At 41.0% G+C, this 12708-nt stretch overlaps 1 protein-coding gene across 1 annotated transcript; it reads left to right on the forward strand.

Moving 5' to 3' along the window:
* Positions 1–165: 165 nt before the first annotated feature.
* Positions 166–12553, forward strand: cept1b (choline/ethanolamine phosphotransferase 1b). The gene is made up of 10 exons (XM_027025406.2): positions 166–403; positions 1763–1828; positions 3604–4007; positions 6553–6700; positions 6943–7084; positions 8527–8611; positions 8876–9007; positions 9514–9672; positions 9970–10095; positions 10266–12553. Exons 3-10 carry the CDS (start codon positions 3669–3671, stop codon positions 10380–10382), a joined length of 1248 nt encoding a protein of 415 aa, XP_026881207.2. The 5' UTR covers positions 166–403; positions 1763–1828; positions 3604–3668; the 3' UTR covers positions 10383–12553.
* Positions 12554–12708: the final 155 nt, after the last annotated feature.

The raw sequence follows: 12708 nt of genomic DNA on the forward strand, positions 1-12708 counted from the left end.
GGCATATATATGCCTTTGATTGTTTGGTGGCAATAAGTCTATTCACAAACATAGAAAAAATAACATCTATTTTGACCTTAAAGCAGTAGGCTATATGATATGAAACTTAAATGTCAGTCTACGGACAGTATGCGCTGACTGCGCCTGTCTGATCCTCTTGAGTCACTCTATAACCCGACTGCGACGGAAGTGACCGGCGTTCTGCTAGCCCAGCTAGCTTGGTGAGGCTAGCTGTCGTGAAGTCGAGGTGTTGTTGATCCCACCAATCGATGTTTTTTGGTGGTCATTGTTTCCTTTGCACAAGCTATAGACCAAAGCATCACCTGGTTTGGAGTAAATTTTGTATTTTGTATCGCTCCACAGCTGTCGACAACATTTTGGAATCGTCTTGGTTCTGCGCGAGGTCAGTGACCGTTGACAGACGTTGTCTTGTGTGGTATTTAGCATGCTAGGCTAACGCTATCTGTCTAGTTGAGGAAAGGTTACCGAGCATTCTTAAGTGGACCAAATGCATTCCCACTGACAGAGTCAGTCCACCAGTAAAGTCGTTTCTTGCGAAACTGAATGCTGAAAGGTAATTTTTATAACGTATAACGTGGCAAAGCTAGGAAGCAACCCCCTACCATGCTAGCTAGCTACCTAGCTAAAAAATAGGTGGTTATTTAACAAATTAGCGTCCTGCACAGTTAAGAGCTAGGGTTAGGTAGATTACTAACCACACCAACCATCAAGTTAAGAGCTAGGGTTAGGTAGATTACTAACCACACCAACCATCAAGTTAAGAGCTAGTGTTAGGTAGATTACTAACCACACCAACCATCAAGTTAAGAGCTAGTGTTAGGTAGATTACTAACCACACCAACCATCCAGCTTGAAACAAGCAGGGCAGGGAAGTCGCAAGTAGCTTGATGTTTTGCTACTAGCGCTGTCAAGGTTCAGTGGTCATTACACCAGTAAGGGACCATTTTATCCCTTCTGAGAGCGTGTGCCACTGGGAAAGAAAGCTTTGATATTTATCGCCCCGTCCTACATCATACTGTAGTTTTTTTGCCAGATATCTTAGGAAGGAAGAGACCCAAGTGCAGATATATTGGAGTAGTGTACCTCAAATGTACCTGTTTCTCAACCTTTGGATGGTGTTTGTTTAGCTAAATACATTGGTTGAATTGTTGTGGAGCATCACTGATTGGGAGTGCATGCTGTGTGTGTGTGGGTGTGGGTGTGGGTGTGTGTGTGTGAGAGAGAGAGAGAGAGAGAGAGAGAGAGAGAGAGAGAGAGAGAGAGAGAAAGAAACAGTTAACTGAAACAGGCAGAGTTAAGATCATTCTAAGTGATACACCTTATGATCTCTGGGTTCACTTTGCATTTTATTAGAGAGTGTTCAGTGTGCTGCCAATTTAATATCAGTATGCTGCGATGATTTTGGAAGATGGGGTCATAGTAAAAATTCTGACATTTTATTAATGGTTTTCTCTAATTAGGAGGCCTAATCCAATTATGTGTTTAGAAACCCCATTAAAAAGAATTGTGGGTTTTGTACAAATTATTAATACGCATACCGGGTATACCATTAACACAATAATATGCAATCAAAACAGAGCTCACAGAATGGGAATACATCTACACTAGCCTGTGAATTCTTTGTGGTTTAATGTTACTAAATTAAATCTTAAGGTAGTTAAGGTAGAAGGTGTATAATGAAGTACATATTACTATTCCTGAGTAACCATGCCCCCCCCTACTTCTTCCCCTTTCTATACAGCTGCACTGAGTGTGTGTGTGTGGAGGCGTGGCCCAGGTGCTGCCCAACTCAGAACTGGGAGAATAGGTAAGCCAGGTGCTGCAGCCAATCAGAGACAAGCTGGGGTTTTTGAATTTTCTTGTCTCTTCTTATCAAAGTCTAGTTTTTCCTATACTCAGTAATATACAGTGCCTCCAAGTAGTATTCATCCCCCTGCAGATTTTGCAAATTCAACAAGTTGCAAATAATTTAAAGCCTTCAAACTTTGAACAAGAGTAGCATTTAACAGATTCCTAAATATTGCAAACAAAAAGTACAAGTTGCTCAATTAAATTATAATACATTATAAACATCAAAATTAGGTTCAATTATTATTCAACCCCTAGGTTTAATATTTTGTGGAATAAACCTTGTTTACAATTACAGCTATTAATAATTTTTTATAAGACCTGATCAGGCCGGCACAGGTCTCTGAAGTAATCCTGGCCCACTCCTTCATGCAGATCTTCTCCAAGTTGTCTAGGCTCTTTGGGCATCTCTTGTGGACTTTGATCTTGAGCTCCTTCCACAAGTTTTCAATTGGGTTAAGGTCAGGAAACTGACTAGGCCACTGCAATACCTTGATCTTTTCCCTCTTAAACCAGGCCTTGGTTTTCTTGGCCGTGTGCTTGGGGTCATTGTCCTGTTGGAAGATGAATGATGACCCATCTTAAGATCCAAGATGATGGAGCGGAGGTTTTTGGCTGAAATCCGATGCTGCCACCACCATCCTTGACTGTATGGATGGTATTCTTAGGGTCATTTGCAGTGCCATCCTCTCGCCAAACGCCCCGGGTGTGGTCGGCACCAAAGACCTCGATCTTGGACTCATAAGACCAGAGAACCTTGAACCAGTCTGCCTCAGAGTCCTCCCAAGTGATCATGAGCAAACTTTAGACAGGCCTTGACATGACGCTTTGAAAGTAAAGGTACCTTACGGGCTCGCCTGGAACGGAGTCCATTGCGTTGTAGAGTATGTTACTTATGGCATTTATTGAAACCATTGTCCGCCATGAGATCTTGCTGGAGCTCCCTCCTTGTTGTCCTCAGGTAAGCCTTGACCGTTCGGACAAGCCTGGCCTTAGCACGGGAGGGAACTTTGAAAGGCTGTCCAGCCCATGGAAGGTTAACAGTAGTTCCATAAGCCTTCCACTTCCGGATGATGCTTCCAACGGTGAAGACTTGGGAAGGGTTTTGTACCCCTTTGCCAGCCTTTGGGACCCTCCACAATTTTGTCTCTGATGGCCTTGGAATGCTCCTTAGTCTTTCCCATGTTGACCATGTATGAGTGTTGTTATAGTCAGGGAGGGGCTTTTATAGTCAGAAAAGGTGGGAAAAAACAGAAAATTAATCCAAGCATGTGAAGCTCATTGTTCTTAACACCTCAATTACTTCTTAATACTTGAGGGATCCAGACAGAATCCTGGTTGTTTGAGGGGCTGAAAAATAATTGACCCTCTGGCAAATGTTGTGAAATTAAAAGAAAAACAAAAAAAACAACAACATTTTTTGCTGCATTTCACATATCCAGGCTCATCTACAGTCCAAATTTCACAATGCTACGTTAACTCCAAATGTGTAAACCTGCTAAATCTGCAGAGGGTTGAATACTACTTGGAGGCACTGTAGATCCAACTGCAGATTGTCATGAATTTCTGCTCTAAAGAACATTACTCTTAAGGTAATTACCATGCCCTTAATTAGCTGAGACAGGTATTTATAGTAGAGCAGGTGAAACACAACAGTATGTAGCATATGGCATCTTAACTAAAAAGATTTGTGTTTGTGTACAACGTGTGTACATTGTGTGCCTGTGTGTGCAGGTGTAGCACGGCCGCGGTGTGGCTGTGCGGCTGAAGGAGGCAGGTCCGGGTGTGCCGGAGGGGGTATGAGCGGGCAGGCAGGGCCGCGGGGCCGACGAGGTCTCCGGGCAGAGCGTGAGCAGGGCGTGGACACAGCATGCTGGCTGTCCCCTGCTGTCCTGCGCCGCCTTGTCGAGCTGCCAGCCCCGGTGCTGTCACGGCACCAGCTCAAGCGCCTGGAGGAGCATCGTTACAGCAGTGCTGGCAGGTCTCTCCTGGAGCCAATCATGCAGCGCTATTGGGAGTGGCTGGTCTGCCGCATGCCTGCTTGGATTGCTCCTAACCTTATCACCATTGTCGGCCTCGTCACCAACATCTTCACCACGCTAGTACTGGTCTACTACTGCCCCACTGCCACTGAACAGGTACAGTACAGCTGATGAGCCACTGGGGATGTGCAAAGAGCCCAGTATTTGAATCGATAGTTGTTCTGTTTTGTTAACTTGTACCAAGGAACAAGAAGTTGAATCTTCTTGTATGAAACGTTAACTACCCTGCTAATATGAAAGAAAGAAGCTAGGTTTCATCATGGCCAAAGTATGCTTTTTCAACATGTTTCATACAATTGCCTTTACCCCAGTACCAGGTTACTGTTTTGAACGTTTCTTACAGACACCTTTTTTGCCTAAACTTTACACACGTGACCTCTTGCAGAGTTGCGAACATGTGTGTAAATTTCAGTTGGTGTCGGTGGAAGTGCCAATGATGTAAGGGGCTATGTTTGTGCCTTCTCACATAGCTGGCAAGTGTAAACTGAATTAAACATGCACTTGTCTTGACCTTATTTTCTTTATCCATTTTTATTTAATTACATTTTTTTTTTAGCCCTACAAAAATTAGAGGTCAGGACCTTGGTGACCTCATAGGTGGCTACTGTCATGGTAACAACCTTGGTTTTGTTTTTATTACACTTCTAATTTTCGGATATTAAAAGTGTCGATATAAATGTTCTTTTATAAACTGAGGAAGCTTAACTAGTACACAGTGTTAAACAGTAGACAGAGTTAAAAATCTTGCTGTCTGCAAAAGGGAGAGTAGCCTAACAGGCTATGCAAATATGTCGGTACTGGCTAATGTATATGCAATTCAAAACATCCAAAAGGTAGGTCTACTTCTACACTGTCTAAAGTGGCTAAATTACACAGCTAACAGGTAACCTAATCTCCTCCAGGTCAAACAAGCTACACTGCGTCTACATCTTCTGAAACAGTGGCATGAACTATTGGACACAATTTTAAAAATATTTTGTACTAAATAAATATTCATAAAAACCCCATTATTCAATTTTGGCTCCACCCCACTAGCTACAGTCAGCCACAACAGACTGACTGATGCACACCAAACATGCTACTGTGACTGATTAGCTACAATCAGCCACCACAGGCTGAATAATGCTCACCAAGCACACACTACTATGACCAGTTTGTTACAAACAGTTATAACAACTTGTAATGAAGGCTGAAGGCAGCCACCCTACCTAGGGCTCGAACCCAGGTCTGACAGGAGGTGAACATGAACTCTGACCACCAGAAGAGCAGCTCTGGCATAGCAGCCAGAAGACCCATTCTCCATCACATCATTCCCCCCCCCCCCCGGAGAGTGATGGTCCCCGTCACACAGCCCTATTAACACAGCCCAAATGCAGCTACTGTGACAGACAAACAACACAAAGAGAGAGACGGCTTGCTTTTAATGTGAGGGCTAGGTCCCTTATGATGACTGCTACACGGAGAGCAGCTACATGTGCTATATATGCTATTTTTCAGTTATTGTCAGGTTCTGGTTAATTATGTAGCAAAATGTTTTCCCAGATTTGAGGTGTGTGTGTGTGTGTGTGTGTGTGTGTGTGTGTGTGTGTGTGTGTGTGTGTGTGTGTGTGTGAGAGAGAATAGCTCTCCAAACGCAGGTGTCATGCCTGCCATGCTCTGGTTACACCCTGCTTCTTCTCTCCTGTGGTGATACCAGGGCTTCAATTAGGGCCCTGTTGCTAGAGTTAGGAATAATGTTAGGTAGTTTATAGGAATTTTGTAGTAGTTTTAAGAGGTAGCTGGGTAGTGTTCAGGTTTGGCAGTTAAAGTTTTAGATTTGGTAGCTGCATAGAGTTTATGCTGGGTAAGAATGATAGTGTTAGGATTAGTATTCAGGTTAGGTTTAGTGTTCATGTTAGGCTTCTAAGGGTTATTGTTCATGTTGGGCAGTTTAACACTAGTGTTAGGTAGCTGGATAAGAAGGAGAGAAGGTCAGGCAGAATAGTGCAGAAATCCTTCTCAGAGACTAAAGGGGGGGGGGGGGGTGTAAAAATCGTTAGGCAACTAAGACAGTCAACCTTCCCATTGTGCCTGTGAGACTGTGGTTGTACACCGTCCCAGAAGGCTTCACAGAGGAGTTCATACATGACACTGTTTTGAGTGGGTTACCGATTCTTTAATCCAAATCACTGCCAGCCACGCTTAGTGCATATTTTACCTGCTCATGTTTCTTTGAAATTATAAGATGGGGAATTCCAGAGTGGAAGGAATTGTGACCTCCATGTTTTTATGTTTGATTCTTAATACTTGCTTCTATGCAATGGACCTTGGAATCTGGTTAATTTGTAGAACCAGATTGGTTCAACCTCAGAGGAGGGAACAACAAAACAAGAACAACAACAAGAAAACAGGCTTATCTCTTAAACTCACTTTGGCCCTTTTCAGACTGCACTGGGGGCCCTACACAGCCCTGTAGCACAGTGTATGCACATCACCTGTCTGCTGGTTGATTTTAGTTTGTGAGTTAATGTTAGAGCAGAAAGAGGAGGACAGTTATCATTTTGTGGTTAATCGTTGGTTTCATTGCTGTAGGGTATTTGAGTGAATGTGTGGTCATGTAAAAAATGAGGTGGGTGTGTAATAAGCTATGCTGTCTGTGTAGGCTCCTCTGTGGGCATACCTGCTTTGTGCCGTGGGGCTGTTTGTTTATCAGTCTCTGGATGCTATCGATGGGAAGCAGGCCAGGCGCACTAACAGCAGCTCACCACTGGGGGAGCTCTTCGACCACGGCTGCGACTCACTGTCCACAGGTGATAACCAAAGCTCTTCTCCAGAATGCACACTTCCTTTCAGAGGAAAATTCTTGATATGTTGGTGTGTTTAGAAGAACTGTGTTGTTTTTCCTTTTTCTTGTTCACATTGTTCTGCTCTCTCTCTCTCTCTCTCTCTCGCTCTCTCTCTCTCTCTCTCTCTCTCTCTCTAATCCTCTTTGTCCTCACATTCCCCATCTGTCTCTTACCACCCCCTTCACTCTCCATGTCTCTTTGGGCAGTATTTGTGGTCCTTGGCACCAGTATTGCAGTGCAGTTGGGAACAAACCCAGACTGGATGTTCTTCTGCTGTTTTGCGGGCATGTTTATGTTCTACTGTGCCCACTGGCAGACCTATGTCTCCGGCACCCTGCGTTTTGGCATGTGAGTTCTACCGCAGGCATCCTGTCCACTCACCCAGGAACTGCAGCCAAACACAAGCGACTCGGCTGGCTGATGAATAATTTCAGAATTCAAAACTTCAAATTACTTTTCCAGTCAGTACAAAAATAGAGGTTCACGAGCATTATTTGGTTTAGTAGCCATGCTGTAGTCCATTATTAATAAACTGTCAAATTGCATTAATTTCAGATATAGGTTTTAAATTATACTTCAATATTGTTAGTACCAATGTTATTTTTGTATTTTATTATGGCTAATTAAGAATGAAGGCTAATTGCCTGAAGGCTATGAAAGCTATAGCTTGATATTATTTAAATATGTTAATTGGTATTTTTTCTTTGAGTTAGAGAAAGTCTTTAGCTAGTTTTTAGACTGAATGCACTATGCGGATTTATTCTCTCAGTGGTGCCATGAGCTTGTATACAAGGTCTTTTTTTTTTTTTTTGGTTCTTTTTTTAAGTTATCTAATTTGAGTTGATGATAATAAACAAGACGGTTAAAGACGTATTTTCTGGAATGTAAAGATGTGTAAAATGTTAACAGCACTTTGTTTTTTGTGATTATTTATGGTGTCATCACCAGGACAGAAATTGTGATTGGGTCCACCATACCATGGTGAATTATAGCATAGATCAGCCAGTCATTACTGCATGCAGTCTCTCACAGGGTAAGATACCCTGTGAATACACAATGCAGCTAGCTGTTAGCCAGTGACCTATCGGTGCTGTCCTCCAATTCTGTTAGAAATGTTGTGTGATGTTGCATTGGTGGCAGCCTGGAAAAATGCAGTGACACAGGACATGGGTTGGCCCTCCTTCCCTCAGACTGGTAGTTAAATCATGGAAATCAAGATAGTGGATGGGACTCAGCATCAACTAAAATTCAGGGAAAGTTGGATTTAAAAAATGAAGAAAAGGCTCTTAAAAGATCTTTGCATATGCAATCTGACACAGCAGGTGTGCAGTCAGGTAGGTTCTCATATGCACAGTTACATTCTTTGGGTCATGTATCAGGCGTGGTCGCCGGCATGGTGACCGTGTCTCTATCTGCTGCACAGAGTTGACATCAGAGGTGCAGCTGTGTCTGGCCCTGCTCCTGACTGTCACCGCTGCAGTCGGGCCCAGGTTCTGGAGCCTAACGGTAAAATCCAGCACCATGCAGCCAGTTGTTGTGGTTATGGTGCTCTAACCACAACAACAACAGTGGGCTCCCTGCTTTCCCTGCACATCCTGAACAGCTGATCCATCCTTAGTAAACAATCCACTGCCCAAACACATCCAGTTAATTCACATTAGCTGCCAACTATGATTACTGTTGTGATTACTAACCTGCTGTCCTCCTTCTGTCCATCCCTCCATCCTTCCACCTCTCTACCCCATCTGACTCTCTCACCATCTCTCCTCCTACTGCTGCCCCCTGCTCAGCATTGATGTGACTGAGGTGCAGATCTTCATCATCATCATGTATTTGCTGGCTGCCATGGGAGGATCCACTTTCTGGCAGGCTCTGGTAATAATCCACCAATTATCAAACTTGTACTGCAGTAGAAAGTATAGTAACTACTGGAGATGACTAGAGATGGCAGTAACTGATGAGGATAACTGACTAAACACCACAATTATTGATTTCAAATAAAATTTTATAACTTTAGTTTTGTGATTTTGTGGCCAATGTAAATTCTTTTGTACCTCAATTGTTTTTTATTTGTATGTTAATATTCTTTCTCATGGTTTTTCTGAAAATTTGATTTCTTTTAACTCTTTCCTTTGGCAGATCCCAGTATTAAACATTCAAATGAAAATAGTTCCAGCGATCTGCACATTTGTAGGGGCTGTACTGTCCTGCACAAATTATTTCAGAGTCATATTTACAGGAGGAGTGGGCAAAAATGGATCCACCATAGCAGTGAGTTCCTTGGTTGTAGTCGTATTCGTTTAAATAAGTATTTCTTTAAAATGTGTTTTATAAGTGGCCATCAGTCCCAGTTGCTGCAGATGTTTTGTGTTGTTAATATTCTAAATTACCTGAGCTCATCCTTTAGTGATCAAGTCCTCTGTGCATCTCATGTATTTGAGTGGGATAAGCACTCAACTCTACATGCCTAGGATTACAAACCTCTGCATTCAGTGGTCAAACAAGATAGCTGTCGCTCACTATAAGGTTGTTGATTAAGAATGTGACTTTACAGTCTCCAGTCAGTTATTCCATGGCAACAGACATGGTGTGTGTTCTTCTTTTCCAGTGTCATAGTGTGCTAAAGCTTAATGGTTTGATTGATGAACCTAGTTGCCTTCATCACACTTTGGGTATTTTTTGAAATTGTGTTATGTACATTAAAGTGAAACATAACAGCTGAGTGCAAACCATGGCTGAATGGCACCTGTGTGAGTGTTTTGTTTTTTGTCTTCCAGGGAACGAGTGTGCTGTCCCCAGTTCTTCACATAGGCTCCGTTATAGTACTTGCTATGATGATCTATAAGAAATCAGCTATCCAGCTATTTGAAAACCATCCCTGTCTTTATATTCTGGCTTTTGGTTTCGTTTCTGCTAAAATCACCAACAAATTGGTGGTGAGTAGAGCTGGTATCTTCACTTCCAAATCAGGAGCACAGCAGAGTAATTTCTGCTCAAACACACGTTCCACTGGTCAGATATTTAGCTTTCCCTGCATGAGACAGATGTAGGTAAAACACTTTGGTGACCTGGACATTAAGTGAACCTCGCTGTAAAGCCTCTATAGTCACAAGAGATTCTATGACATTCCCTTCCTTTGTCCCTCACTCAAATACACACTATATTTTACTCTGTAATATTTTTGTTTTGTTATATTATGCAAATCATACATATGTAATCATTTCCTCCAACAGGTTGCACATATGACAAAAAGTGAAATGCATCTCCATGACATAGCCTTTCTTGGCCCTGGTCTTTTGTTTCTTGATCAGTATTTCAACAGTTTTATTGATGAGTACCTGGTTCTGTGGATCGCACTGGTAAGATTAATATTAATCACAATATCTAAAGTTCTACACCTTGACTACAGTTCATCTTCATATGAATTTTGAAATAATAAAAAATCTTTAAGTAATTTTCTCAGTTTCATCTTTGACATGAGCATAGCTTAAGAATGCTAAAATGACGCAAGTAATCGTGTGTTTGGCAGGTCCTGTCCTTGTTTGATTTGGTGCGCTACTGCGTCAGTGTGTGTAACCAGATCGCCTCACATCTTCACATCTTCGTCTTTAAAATCAAGCCTCTGAGCACCGTAGCAGCTCAATAACACCCACAAACTATTGACTCCAGTGACTCTGCTATATGTGTGCGAGTCTCTATATGCGCGTATGCGTATGTCTGCTTGCCTGCCTGTGTCCGTCTTGCACACAGCACCCTTGGAGGATTTCCTATTATGGTTAAAACCATTCATGTGTCCAAGGATGAATCAGATCAAATGAATAGTGATTTATAAAAGAAATGATTATAAGTTTGTATGTTTATCACAATCTATGGGCACGTTCATCCTTACTGTTCCTTTACTGAGAGCAAATGAAAGTGAGTGGCTGATTTATTTATATTACTCTGTACTTTGCTATTGCAGTCTCTTATTACTTTTATGAAAGAGGTGGATGAATGGAAACCACTTGGTGTAATAACAGGTGCTAAAACACTCCTACTCACCGTGTTTCTGTGAGAAGACTTTAGGTACTCCCTTTTTAAATAATAAGAATGCTTAGAACAATGGGAATATGTTTCAGTTCTCAAATTACTCTGCAATATATTTGTGTTCCCTGATACATTTGCTTTCACAGGCATTCATTTGGGTTTGTCAGTATTGCATGCGTTTTTTATTAGATCCTGTGTATCACAAGGATATACAAAGTTTCTTATTTAATTTAAAAAAGAGAATAAGTCCAAAATAATGACTTTGGTATTGTCATAGTTCACTGCTGTTACTGACATATTCACAATTGTTTGTAAATCCATAATTAAATACATGAAGACTGTATTCCTTTGCTCTGTAGTAACTAGCATCTCTTTTTTTGTATTCAGGAGCAGTATGGTAATGCTAACACTGTCTATAGAACAATTTTCAATAGAGTACATTGAAGGAAACATTTCAGGTTTCATTTGAAATGAGTTTTTACTGTTATACCTGGTTAAGCATGTTTTATCAGTTCAACTTTATCAGAAGCTGTTCCCTGTTTAATTTTTTTTTTGATTGAGGCGTGCACTTGCATTCTGACATTTAAATTAGTGAAAATGACATCCACATCATTGATGTCCACGTTTTGCAGTTCCCACCACCACCCCAGCACATGCCACATTTTATAGCCTTGTGCTCATTGTCCTGCCATTACCTTACTGTACACAGGTGTATGCAAAAATTGTTTTCTCCAGTATAGGTGTGTAACTGCTTATGCATTAACTACCATTGTTATTATAACACATTCTATACTGTACAAAGCTGTTTATTTAATAATGTTTCTCTGTTGCTTTGCTTTCTGTGCTAAACCACTGTGTTACATTCTACCTAAACTGCTGAATGGACATTAAGCAAAAAAATAATAATTAAAATGTCATGTATGGACTCGTACTATAAGCATAAGCTGGTTTTACTCTTTTAGTAAAGATGTGTTTTGCCTGCTTTAATTTAGTTCTAACCTTGGAGTAAAAGAGTAAATGCTTCAGCACATCTAAATGCAACACCACTATTTGACCCAGCATGTGTTGAAGTAAAGATATGTCACAGATATGCTGCTCATTCCGGAAATAATATACATGGCAAATTGCCCAGATTAAACAGCACATTTCTACATGATAAGCAGTGAATGAAAATTATGTAACAATATACAAAGAATTTATTTTTGTGATATATTTCAAATGTTTATTTGGGGAAAAATGTCCCTTAATTTTAAGTCACTCAATTAGGAAAATAAAACATTCATTTTTTAAATTCATTTTAAGAACGGTGGCAGTATGTAAGTGTGTACCTGTTCTCTCAGCTTTTCTTTTGAAAAAGTTTTTACAAGACTTCAATTGCCTTAAACAGAATTGGTTGTCCTATATACTTTTAATTCTTGCACATTAACAATGCAACATTATTACTTCAAGCAGGTAATATTACTACATTGTTATAGTAGCTTTGCTTTCTGTGTCATGTTCAGGTACGTTATGATGCATAGCTAAACTGGATCTCACTTAGGAGCCACCTGTGACTTTCTGACATCTAAGAGCAAATATATTCATATAGCCCCAAGATGTAGTGCCCACAATTTAAAAGAGCCAGCCAGAACAGAATTCTGGGTTTCTCTATTAATCACTGCCTCTCTAAACCTGGCCATTGTTGGTTTGTATTTCTGATCTTTACATTTGCACAAATGTTGTTTACGCAAATTAAAATGATGTAAAAAACCAGCATTTATGGAATAAAACGATCATATTTAACATTTGGTACACAGGCTACCATGATCTGATGATTTTGAGTTTGTTTTTTATTGCATGCTGATGAACTGAATTTATGATCATTCTGAAGGACTTGGCTGTGAATTAGTGTAGGCCTACTAAGTCCTTTATACCCTGAGACCCCTGCATCCTATGCTGAGCCTGGC

The sequence above is a fragment of the Electrophorus electricus genome, chromosome 20 (genome assembly GCF_013358815.1).
Source record: "Electrophorus electricus isolate fEleEle1 chromosome 20, fEleEle1.pri, whole genome shotgun sequence".
Lineage (NCBI taxonomy): Eukaryota > Metazoa > Chordata > Actinopteri > Gymnotiformes > Gymnotidae > Electrophorus > Electrophorus electricus.